Source organism: Pecten maximus, chromosome 13 (genome assembly GCF_902652985.1).
Source record: "Pecten maximus chromosome 13, xPecMax1.1, whole genome shotgun sequence".
In the NCBI taxonomy this organism is placed as follows: domain Eukaryota; kingdom Metazoa; phylum Mollusca; class Bivalvia; order Pectinida; family Pectinidae; genus Pecten; species Pecten maximus.
In genome coordinates, this window is record NC_047027.1 from 16,364,898 (window position 1) to 16,378,039 (window position 13,142).

At 34.4% G+C, this 13,142-nt stretch overlaps 1 protein-coding gene across 1 annotated transcript; it reads right to left on the bottom strand.

Moving 5' to 3' along the window:
* Positions 1-949: 949 nt before the first annotated feature.
* On the bottom strand, positions 950-12,637 carry LOC117341531 (polycystic kidney disease 2-like 1 protein). The gene is made up of 12 exons (XM_033903405.1): positions 12,542-12,637; positions 10,998-11,582; positions 9,108-9,665; positions 8,778-8,806; positions 6,973-7,121; positions 6,117-6,357; positions 5,673-5,801; positions 5,072-5,290; positions 3,758-3,866; positions 3,314-3,434; positions 2,834-2,876; positions 950-1,958 (listed from the first exon to the last, which is right to left on the bottom strand). Exons 1-11 carry the CDS (start codon positions 12,612-12,614, stop codon positions 2,840-2,842), a joined length of 2,250 nt encoding a protein of 749 aa, XP_033759296.1. The 5' UTR covers positions 12,615-12,637; the 3' UTR covers positions 950-1,958; positions 2,834-2,839.
* Positions 12,638-13,142: the final 505 nt, after the last annotated feature.

The window sequence follows — 13,142 nt, forward strand, 5'->3', positions numbered from 1 at the left end:
GGCACCCCTAAGGCTGTGGTAGATTGACCTGTAAGCTTGAAAATATAGTTGTCAAGCTCGAAGAAGCACTCTGAATTACAAGGATTAAGTCGTAAATATATGAAATAATTATATTGCTGCTTAAGAACCAAAATGTGTGTGTTGCTTTTATGTACTAACCCGATCTTTTACTTTATGAGTTCGGTAAAAAAATACATCTTGTCTGCATTCCATAAAACTCTGATGTTATCGTCGAAATATGCATATTCATGTAAAACTCAACAGCGAAAGCTATTTTTAAACTCATCAATTAAAACGTCAAAGGAAGCATAAGTGTTCTGCTTCATCGTCGACAACCGCCATACAAATATAGGTTAAATCATGGTCATGTCACAATTTGAAATGAAATTTGGGTGGCGACAAGGCAAATCAAGGGAAGTGATGTTACTGAAAGGTCAGAGGTGGCTTCGATTTCACATTCGACATGTTTGATAAAATGCTTGTTTATATACAAATATAAAATTAAAAGGAATTTTCAAGGTCACGACTATCTGTCATATATATTCAGATTCAACGATTTATTGCATATAATGCTTAAAGTTAGTGCTAAAGAAGCGTATTATTGCCATATAGATGCAGTTCCAAATTCTCTTAGAATGCAATCTTACAAATATTGCGCAAATAATGAAAAGTTATCTTATTATTTAAGTGAATTTGTCAATTTGAGTTAAAATTCAGTTTCCTTTTTTATATGCAAATAATAATTTTTTCTTCGTTTTCATGGTAAATACACAAATGTGATTGGTCGAAAAATTCTTTTCATATTTCTATGAAGGAAATGCCGAGAATGGCGCGAAAAATGTGACGTCACAATACAATTGACTTTGCGTATTGATTTGAGAAGAAAAATAATCCCATTTAAAACCAGTAAAATTGTACATAAAACATGTTTAAAATTAGAAAATCATTTTCAAAAATTAATTGCAAGCGTTTAGATCAGTTTTTTTTTTAGTTTCATCGGGGTATGAAACAAGTTTTAATTTTAGAATGCGTATTAATTTTACATGTGTGTATTTTTATACAGTGCTTCGTATAACGCGTATGTAACATTACATGTTTATTGGTTTCACTTAATGATCTTTCTCTAAATCTTGATTTTCCATGACAACGTTCGTCACAAGTTCGTTCTGTTCATACAAAATTGATTACTCCAATGATTAAGAAGGGTTAGACACCACTATACCTGGCAATACTAGAAGCTAAAACTTTCATAACACTGATAACAAAGTTTAATTGCTAACTGATATATATATATAAAAAATATAGAAATTTGGGTGATTCCCTTTTTCTTTAAATTTGCCAGCATTTCAGAACATGAATTCATCAAGAGGAACATTTTAATAATAAGTAGAAACAGAAATGCAATAGGTGGCTCTTTTGGTAAATGGTGACACCTTAGATTAGGATCTAAGGTCTAAGGTAAGCATTATTTAGTTGATTTCCTAAGAAGAAAGTTGTGAAAAGGCTTGACTTGTGAATATTACCTTGTATTTGGATTTCATTATTTGAATCATGTTAGTATGACTTTGACTATTAGTAATGGCGCATACAATTATAAAGTTTTAGGTAAAACATCATCAAAGTACTTAACATGTTCAATGACAAAATTAAGCGAAGCCAAAAAGCACGTAGAACGGAATAAGAAGTCTTTTTAAAAATCATATTAGATTTCTATATGAAAAACTGCCAAGTCTAAAGTCACATCGAGATCTCGCGGGTTTCGTATTGACATCTTCCAGTATTTCGCTTTATCCATTCCTGTAATACAACACAAGTCTTTTCCTTGAGAGTCATCGGTTTCTTCACTTCAATTTGCGCTCGCCTCTCTTGTGAAAGTCCAAGATTACGTCCGACTTTACGTCAATGCTTCGTTAGGATAGTTTTTCTGTACATGCCGAAAAGCATTCCCTTCCTGTGTCCTAAAATGAAGTCATTGCATTGTAAAAACATTATTCAAATGTCAAATTATATGGAAAAAAATATTGAAATTATTTAAACCTAGCTTGGAATCATCAGTGTACTACTTTGCTAAAAACATTATACGTACAAAGGAATGAAAAGCATTCGTTTCTGGATCAATTCTGAATCAGGGTATCAAGAATAATATAGCTATAAAATACTAAAGGTTTTATTGTATTCTTGTTTCAAGGAATAATATCAACTCACCAAGACATGTATTAGGCTTTCTTTGCAATGACTTAAAAGAAAGATTTTAGGATTTTAGGATTGTCCGGACACGCCTCAACCAATGAGAAATCGGCGGACAATTTGAAAATTGGTTTTTCGAAGAAAAAAAAGTAGGATGCCCAACTGCATGTTATACTGATCATGAATACCAAGTTTCGTTAAAATCGGAGTAGTACTTCAGGAGGAGTTGTCCGGACAAGCCTCAACCAATGAGAAGCCAGCAGCCATTTAAAAAAATGATTTTTTGAAAAAAAAAAAAATGTGGGATGCACAACTACATGTTATATTGATCATGTATACCAAGTTTCATTAAAATCGGAGTAGTACTTTAGAAGGAGTTGTCCGGACAAGTCTCAACCAATGAGAAGTCGGCGGTCATATTGAAATTGGTTTTTCGAAAGAAACAAAATGTGGGATGCACAACTACATGTTATACTGATCATGTATACCAAGTTTAATTTAAACCGTAGTACTTTAGAAGGAGTTGTCCGGACAACTATTGCGTGACAGACAGACGGACAGACGGACGGAGGGTAAACCTATAGTCCCCCCGTTTTTCAAACGGCAGGGGACTAATAAAGCAAAAACCAGTCCCAAGTGTACTTACCATGACTTAGTTGTATTCACATGCCGTGATGGATGTCTTTACTCTGCAATAGACATACATACATTAATTACCTTACAATGGATAATGAAATGATTAGTACCATCCATACCTTGTTTTGTCATCTCAATAATAAAAAATAGGTTGTTATACGATAATTTATTATAACATCAGCATATATTTCAAACATGCAGTTGCAGTCGAAACCGTAAAACTAGCCCGAAACTCGACACGACGAGGGAATGACATGAACACAATATTGATGAGAACATTGAAAATATACAAGACAATTAGTTCCGGAAAGGTTACCGAGGACAAACCAAACAACAGGCAATGTTTAGATTATCTAATTATAAAACGTAGACAATCCTTAGCATATTTTTATTTTTTTTTTTTTTTGCCCTTTTTCTGCCATTTTTTCTTAATTTAACATAACTTGTGTGTTCGATAAGTTTATCTTAGTGATACAGCCACAAATCTCACCCTCTTCGAAGACACTCAATCTGGACACTCAAGTCACTTGGGTTAGTCTGTGTACCAGGGATTCCTTCTTTCCAGTCCATATCTCCTTCTTTTGTCAGAAGTTTAATTTCTGGGACATGGTCTGTCGACATAATTCATACATGACAGTATGGAGATGAAGTATATCACTTATTTATCCTGTATTATCTCATTGAAAATGTCAATCCCTAAATCTCGCGACGCAGCTTTTTCATTGAAAAATGTTTTTTTTTTTTTTTTTTTAATTTTGAATTAATATATGGAGATAGATAATTGCTTTATCGACGCATCCAAATTCTCTACTTAGCTATCATTTTTAACATCCCTTGACCATTAACTAGATTCAATCGATATTTGTACAGTCATTGATTGGAATACACCATATGGTATATTCATGATGCCAGACAATATTGTCTGGATACTCACCATTTTGCGGTTGGTAGTTCCTATTCCTCCTGAACTGGACTGTGATCGGACCTAACACGTCACAATGGGCCAAGACATGTAATATGGGGAATTCCTCACCAGGTTCAAACTAAAAAAATAACAGACCAATAAAGTAGTAAGCTTATTGGTAAACGTATTAAGAATATAATGATCGTAGTCTTTGTATATTGTTTTATACAACATTCATCATTGCGCATATGTGTTTAAATTCAGTTATTCGCTCGGAGTTTTGAACGACAAATCATCATTGTGCCCATATGTCTTAATTTAGTTATCTACGGAGATTTGGATACAATTCAACATTGTGCATTTATGTCTGAATTCAGTTATACGCTAAGAATTTGGTACAACAAGTCCTCATTGCGTGTCTGTTTTTTAAATTCAGTTTTCCGCTAAGATTAGGTTACACCGGGAAATCAAAGCGTTAATAAGTATACATTCAATTACCCGCTAAGATTTAGTTACACCAAGTCATACATTTGTTATTAAGTATATATTCAGTTACACCATAGTTCTTGTGTTTTTAAATTCAGTATGTTCTACAGTAGATTCTGGATAATTTGAAATAATTTCAAACATGCAAAAGTCAAATGTTTTGCATTAACCAAAACATCGAATAACACGCATTTACAAGATTTAGCAAATCATATGAGCTTTTATTGTGATTTACGAAATAAATTCGAACAATCCATCGATTAAACACCCCATAAGCGCTAACAAGAAACAGTGAGGAGTATCGTAAATTTCGTACATTGTGTAAATTATATGTACTATATGTTGATCATAGTCAAGATGTTGAGGAATACAGGTAAGTCTAACCCTTGACGTTATTGTGGTTCTTAACGTGCTGTCTATAATGTGACGTCAGAATGTAATCCGCATTTTTGCAAAGTCACTTCATCAATACCCAAAACATAATGTGAAGTAGTAAAATATTTCATACAAATAATGTTGTTTATGTCGGTAACGGCGTGATGTGTATTTGTATGATATTTACATAGCTTATAACACAGCTGTCATGTTCAGTTTGAGAAGAACATGCATGCTGTAAATTTATATATTTAGTAGTACATGAAATCTTATGTGTGGCTGTTTTAGAGCTGAACGCAGTGCATTAACTTACGTTTGATCAGATAACACTTTACAAATACAATTTCTTAAGCATATCATGTGGGTTTTTCACTGTCTAGAATCTAGAAAACAATCACCAATGTGCGAAACTGTGAGATCGCTAAAATCAGTGCGTTTATAATAACTAATGTCATGACCATTATAAACCATAATACGCATTACCAGTATCGTGATCGCCGTGTCCAGTGACACACAGCCCTCGGGAAACATCAATACTATTTTCTTGCACTGTCCAGGAAGGTGGAAGACATCCCCTTTTTCAGTGAGAACGTAGTCGATGGCATTGTTCTGCTGGATGACAAGTGGAACTCCAGGCCAAAGATCACAGGCTACTGCCATGACGTACTGTGGGCAGCTAGAGACGGTAGCAGACAAATATACCTGAAAAATAATAATAGAACCTCGGCAGTTTACCTAGAATAAAACATAATACAGGATGTATCTGGTGACATAATTGAAAATTGAAGCAAACGTTAGTTATAGTATTATTTTATTAAAAATGGCAAATTTACCACACTCAATTAGTAACTGTATCGCTTATCATAAAGTGAACATTTACATCATAATCTCAGTGAGTCTGTTAATTGTTATCAATGTTAAATCAATCAGTTAATATATGGATGTCTCTATGATTCTACATGTTCTACAATCGATTTAATGTAAAAGCAGTTGGTAGTTTCCTAAAATTTAGACACCGTAAATGCATTTTATCAATAAATAAAACAATTAAAGTTTACTGCTTTCATTAGTGTATCGTTTTTACCTCCCCTTCTTTTTTAACCAAATGACTGGCTTTAAATTGGCACCAATCACCAAGGTTACCGCTGCTCATGATCAGGAATGTAGTTCGAAAGGACAACACGTTGGTTGGGACTTTGATCATCACAATACACTTCAAAATAAATCGTATTGTTGAACAATAAACGTTATATTAGATAATATGATAGCGCAGTGGAACTGATTTAAGTGTAACTAAGAAGAGTGAAGACGTTTTGTCCGTGTTTCCTCTTTTTAAAAATGTAGATCATGATTGATATAGTTAGATTTTAAGATAAATTTAAGATGAATTACATGCACAATGTTGATGTAATATAATTTAGTTATGATATATGTCAGTGCATTAGAACTACACCTGGATACTACTCAGGAAGACTGATACTATTTTATGAAGGTTTTTATTATTTCCACTTTACCAGTGTCCACTTACCTGCGAGTGTCTGCCATCCATGACGTCAATGTTCTTTGTGTTTGCACGTCCACGGCCTCTGTTAAACAGGTTGATTTCAAAAAGCATACTGAGTGGCTCGGTGGCATTACCGTACGGTATCATTCCCTGTCGGCCGGCATCAGATAACGTATACCAGTCAACGTTTATTCTATAGTCTAACTTGTCACCAAAGAACTCAATGATCAATGTGTCATCTTCTTTTGCCCAGTCGATAGAGTATCTGGAAAAAACGAAGTTCAATAATGTGAGATTTTCCGGATACCTTGATTTGTATGTCGGGCGAAAGACGTTCACTCTACCAGAAAACCTTGTTCTATAACCAGGGTACTGCTTTTACAACAGGCTCCAGGAAAACCTGTTTTTGTTTGCACTTCGTTCTGACGAATTGGAGTATGAAGTATAGTTTCGTTATTATGTGTGTATTCTCTGATGATTATGAAAAGGAACGAAGGAGTACTGTAAACATGGACATTTACGCGAGGGGGGAATTAACGCTAATTACACATAGTCATTTTGATTGCGCCCCCCCCCCCCCCCCCCCCCCCCCCCCTACCACCACCACCCCCTCGCGAAAATAACCACGTTTATAGTAATATCGCTACGTCTTTGACTGTTTATTACCAATTCACTAGGACGCAGAAAACATGGTAGTGTAGTGTTTCCAGATAAATTAGCTGCTCAACATCTACAAGTCCAAACCACAACAAACTAGATGAATTGACTACACAGACAATTGTTGTTAATCCATTCTTGTATTGCCTAATAGCGTCAATCTGATGAATAGATAATTGGATAATGAAATAATGATAGATGTCAGCAAACACACGGTAAGTACCTGTATTGTGTTCCGGTAAGTGTCGCCCGGCGTCTACACCTACGTTTCAACTGTAGTAAAACCGTCTGTAGAGCTGTTTTCTCTAAATCGGTGTCTTCTCCAAACCGTTGGATGACTTTCGATAAGAATCTGCAGAAGCTTAATTCTCCCTTAATGAAAACACAAAGTAAAACTCTAAACAACACTTATGTTTTACTGTTCGAACAGAAACTCACCAAAAAGGCCTACGGGATATAACTTTCTCTAAAATTCACGAGTTCTGATATACCTAGATATTCATATTGTTGACATGGCTTTGTGATCAAGTAAACATGTCTAATACACGTTATACAAATTAAGCATGAAGGCTTACTAAGCAGCATGATTAAATATCAAATATTCTTCAAATGAAAACTGCGGGAAAAGGCCTTTTTGCAATATCGTACTAGAATTTAGCAAAGATGGGTCTGATAACGAATGCTGCATTTTGAATCAATCACGAAGACTGAAAATGAAATTTATATTTTTAATGATAATGCTATAATTCATCTATATACAAGATGTACATACTTTGACGAAATTGGAGAATATAAACTAAATCGAATATATTTCTGTGATTCAGGGCAAAGAGAGCCTATAGTTATAGTGTCAACATACACCTTGAATACATGCACGACTAGTGGTTTCCTTTACTTCACCAAGCACACTAATGGAAAAGGCAGACAATGGTGTCAATTTTGTAAAAATCAGGGAACTTAGGATAATATAGTGTAATAGATTCACAACATCATTACATGCAAATGTTGAATAACATTATAGATTAGGTCAAACGTGCACATTTTCATCAACCAAAAAAAACATATCTTGAGGGGACATGTTCTAGTTATCATTGTTGTTTGTTAATTTCACAAGAAATACCATCTAGGTATGAAAGGGAAAAAAAGTTAATTACTTTGCACCCCGCCCCTGAAACCAGCCAGAACGGGTTTTAGGGGAAGTGTTAGGGTTCGTGCAATAACGTTAATAAGGAAACGTTTATTGAATAAACATAACTGAAAATATGTGATCTGTAAATCACCAAATATTTACAATCCTGTTTCGTTTGTGAAGAAACACCTAATACACCATTGCTTTACCATGCATCATTGTTTATCATTAGCAGCATCAACTTTATATTGATTTTGAATTTCCTTAGCAAGTAACGAATCGAAGATACAACAATTTTAGTATCTATTAAAACAAGTTATACATATTATGCATACATTTACTTTCTAACCGACAGTCCAATTTAGATTTGATAATGTATGTTATTGATCTTGAATTAAGTCAAAATCATATAAAAATGTGTTTCCTTCAATATTCAATATTACAAATATGTGATCCATCATTCACATTTGTTTGTGTGTAAAACACGTTTGCCATTGACAATTCAACAACAAATTAGAATTTTCTGGTGTTTGAGATTTTTATTTATTCATCTTTTTTTCAAATTTTAAAGATGCGGTTATTTACTACTTGGAGTTAATGTGATTCATTGTATCTGATGTATCTGATAACCATACAAATAACTGTTTACAGATCACAACATCAATCCAATCAAGTTATGATCAATCAGGACAACTATAGGATGGTTAAATATTAATGATACGCACAGCCGCACGCATCAAGTATTAGTTTATCAGGTTTAAATGTTTTAAATGTTTATAAATGACAACATCCAACAACGAAAGCAAAAAAGCCACCCAGAATAAAATAGATATAAACAAACGTGACATCTACCAGTCACAAACCTTTAAACGGTTGCTACATTTATACAATTGTGTTACCTTTTGTAGATCAATTCCACTTTTGAGTCCTGAAATGAGAATAACAAGTTTTTGAAATTTTGATGCTTTTAAAGGTCATAACAAGTAAAACATAATATTTCGTCAAAGATTTCATTTAAGACAACATCATAGCGAACTGAAATTTGTATTTAAAAGGAAGCCGGAATAAAGATACACATTTTATAGGGTTTTGCCTGATTACTTTTCATACAAAAATATTTATTTACAACCGAAACAATGAAATATATAGGATGTTATTTATAATTAAGTGACATTTTGATATTAGAAATTCTCTTTTCCATAGCTGAATATGTGCAAACAGCAACAGACCATTCTTTCTTCGTTTGTTTGGTCTTGTAGCTCCACATACTGTGAATAGTCTGGCTAGTCTATTCCAGAAGTGTCCACTGAGGTGCCAGTCAAAAGATGTCAACCCGTCTTTAATAAGCTGCTTACTGGTTGTTAATCTATAATCCAGTGAACTAACGAAAAGGTTCACAAAGCAAACGGTGGCGACCAACGCGTATACTGCAAATGCAATTAACATACCTGTAACTGCTACCTGAATGTCATTACGGAATTTTATCATTCCGATTGTCATTCGAAACAGAGTCTGGATCGCGATTGGTATGCTTCTGAAGCCACCTTCTGTATGGCCATACATCAGGTTTATGAAACACGCGAAGCCCACAATCAGGACTGTAAGTGTTATTGTAAATTGAAAAAGCTCAGCGCGAAATGCCAATATTGTTCTGTACATCAGGAAGATGTGGTAGTTGAATGACAAATGTTTGAGTAGATCGAGGATAGCGATAAATGTGGTCATGCCCAGTGATATGGAGTAATATTCATCCCATTGGAAGACCAGTCCGAAGGACGTGTAAAATCCTGTCAATAACAAAGATGAAAATACGTTTAAGATTAATATATTCCAGTACATATTTAATATGTTTATAGCTCCTGAAATGCAAGAGCGACATTAATGTTATCAGTGAAGTAAAATATATATACGAATGTAATGTAACTAAACCAAATCAAACTAATTGGTAACTGATATTCCGTTTAGATAATGCACATGCATAAATAATATATATATATACGTATCAAAGAAGGCGTAAGTAATTGATCTGAAGATGCTACAGCGCCGACAGCCACCTTGTAAAGTAGTTATGCCATCAAACTGTGCTGACCTTTGATCAGCATATTGATTGCAGACGAGTCGATATTGATTTAGGGGAAATAGGTGCCGTCGTTTAAAATAATGCACAATATTTTCATACTGAGAATTAAGTAGCTATGTCGCTGTGTACATGTCTAAGTGTAACGAGTCTCGAAATGTTTTTTTCTTTGTCAGAGCAGTTATTATTGGTGTGATATTAGTGTGTGCGATTTCCGTTGGTGGATATTTGCTTTTTCCGTTTTTCTTCCTTTCTTTTTTTCAGCCTCTCGTTTTTGTTTTGTTTTGTTGGGGGTTTTTGGGGGGTTTTATTATTTATTCACCGAAACTTCAATGAAAACCTGATATATCTACGCACAAATGAGATCGCTTTGCATATGACACAAACACAATCCATGCGACATTCGAGGCAGACTATAATATTATATAGAAGTGCAATTTCTCCTTTCAGGTTTAAACAGAATGATAAAGGAGAAGTTCAAAGTCATGTTTTTTTTAACCTCCTTTTACCTGGGAAAACGGTACTGTTAATACTAGTACTGTTGATTTACCTTGTTTGATATGAAGTATAAAATTCACAACCCAATAGCAACTATTGTGATTAACAGAGATCAAATTTATCCTTGAACTTTGATTCAAATGGCCTTGACCTTTGCCCCAGTGACATTGATCTTTGATCAGCTGCTTCCTTGGTTAATGCTAAACCAATCTTATCCGTAATATCATCAAAATATTCATGTTAAACGTACAAAATTGGACACTTAGCTGACTACTCGTTTAATTCTGATAAACTTTGCTTCATAATGTCATAACAAAATGCTGATCATTTAATTGACACAAATTTTTACATTCAACATTGACTCAATGATCTTGACCTTTGGTCAGCTGACTCCTTGTTTACTTCCGTTAAAATTTCCTTTAAAATGTGAAGTGAAAATATACCAAAACATGACCTTTATAGCTTTAATCAAGATCAACCAGTGAACATACACTTAGTTACTTAGCTCCTTGTTTAATTCTCTAAATCTTTAAGTTATAATTACCCATATCCAGATTTAGTGCATTAAGAACGGCGATCGTGCCGGTCAATCTCATGACAAGACACACAATGGCGGTGGCGGAAACTCCAAGATGCAACACATCAATGACTTGGATTGCTGTTACTAAGGAATGGCCTCTGGTCTTTATAACCTTAGCAACCACAAACACGAACCGCACAAAGACGGTGATTACAAACAATACATGTAGGAACAGAATGATAAAGTCAAAGGTGTCTGTATACGGGTAGAGATTGGACGATACAACCGTTGTTTTCGTGAATATTCCGCCTGTACCTGGAAATTCGAACATGATTTGGACTTGGGTAAACAACATGTTGTTTTTGTTCACGAGACATGCTTCCACGAAAAGGACGCGGGTTCTTTCATCAAGCCAAGCACCATTTGTCAAGTTATTTATGAGATCAATTGTTTTTGTAGGCACAATATCCAAATCAGTGAGATAGCCTCCGCTACCATACGTTCCGAAATATCCTGTGTACGTTGGCATTTCCTTGTCATTATTGTGATGATATCGGTACGGTGTGGTGACGTCATTCCAAGAAACAGTCGTGTTCGCAGGGATCCAACCTGCAACAAAATGTTGTTGTTTTTTTAAATAGATATACATAACACGATCTCACAACAATTTTCAAATGGTTAAAACAGCTATAACGAACATTATCTATGGTTAACGCGATAGTGCTTCATTTAATATGTTCGTTGCCAACTACGGGCATGCTACGGTATACGCAATCAAAATGAGATACTCTCATTATAGTCACATCAAACAAACCGTTGAAATACCGTACGAAGAAAATAAAAGTCGCAATGTTGGTAACTACAGCGGTCGTAGTTGCTAAGATAATATAGTTCCTGAGAATCTACCTAAATACACCACTATAGTAAAAACAATAAAGGTAACAACTTTTTGTTTACTATCTTGTCACGCACAACGTGTATTGAGACGCATTTAGTAGTAACTTGGTCGGATGTTCTAGGGGCTGTACCTTCAGGCATTTGTTGTTATCCATGTAAAATGTACTTCCGCCATATTAAGTCTTGTTTTTGATAAACTACTCATTTGACTTTAGCTTTTTGTACAGAGATCATCGTGTAACAGGTGAAAATGATTAAATTGCATTGATCAATCCTTTCAAATTAGCACCGACTAGCTGACGTTTTGTTTCGTCACAAAGTGACCACGTCATGAATTATATGATACCGACTCTAGCGCTTGAGCCTAAGTTACACTGCATATACACTAATTTACTCGCAATCGCTAAGTTTTCTAAGCTGAAGAAGAGGGAGATATAAAATTGCCGTAACCAACAGGAAACATTTTAAAATTATTTAAAAATGAATAAATACATAATTAAATAGATAAATAAATCAATATACAAATAAATACATAATAAATAAAATCATCACATCCAGATGACGTGAGATATCTATGTCAGACGATGACGGTTCAAATGCATGACTCGACCATAGATATGTTTTAAACTATCGAAGATCAGGTATTATAAGTACATTTAAGCGTCCCATACCGTAAGTGTAGTCCTTTGTATCTTCTGTATCCGTATCATAGTCAGGGACACATCTGATACCGTAGATCCTCATGAATGATGGAATTGTACAAACGCCTTAAAACGGATAGATTAACGTCAATAATTTTAAACAAGTATCACACAGCTTTAACGGTTGCATGAGTCAAATATCTGACTATTTTATCATGTACATACAATCTATTCCGACACTCAACACAATTTTACTCTCAATATTTTAACTATTAAAGACCTCCCATTTCTAATATCTATACCTGCTAGTACAATTTAGTTTTAAACTATAATCACGGCGGAATTAAAGTTTTTAAAAAATTCACTAACTTTCCTAGTGAAAAGCATGTGGGTAATGGTGTTATAAATTTTCAATTTTGATGATGGAAATATCTAGACCCATCCAACAATGTAAATTATCTTTTGTCATTATATCTTATTCTAGAGAAGATGATTGTTGAAATTAAAGCCGATTTGACACCTTGATCCTGTGACGTTGATCCTTGACCATTAACCTTTGGGCCCATCCGTTTGTGTATCTGAATTACCCAGCATATGATAAATATATTTTCCTTTGATACACAGTTTAATT

Bases quoted from the DNA above. Each gene is read 5' to 3' on its own strand.
- LOC117341531 (XM_033903405.1), bottom strand. From the start codon at position 12,614: ATGAGGATCTACGGTATCAGATGTGTCCCTGACTATGATACGGATACA. The intron at 5,802-6,116 runs GTAAGTGGACAC...TTTATTTTGAAG, and splicing joins TGGATGGCAGACACTCGCAG to TGTATTGTGATGATCAAAGT. The intron at 3,867-5,071 runs GTAATGCGTATT...TTATTTTTTTAG, and splicing joins ACACGGCGATCACGATACTG to TTTGAACCTGGTGAGGAATT.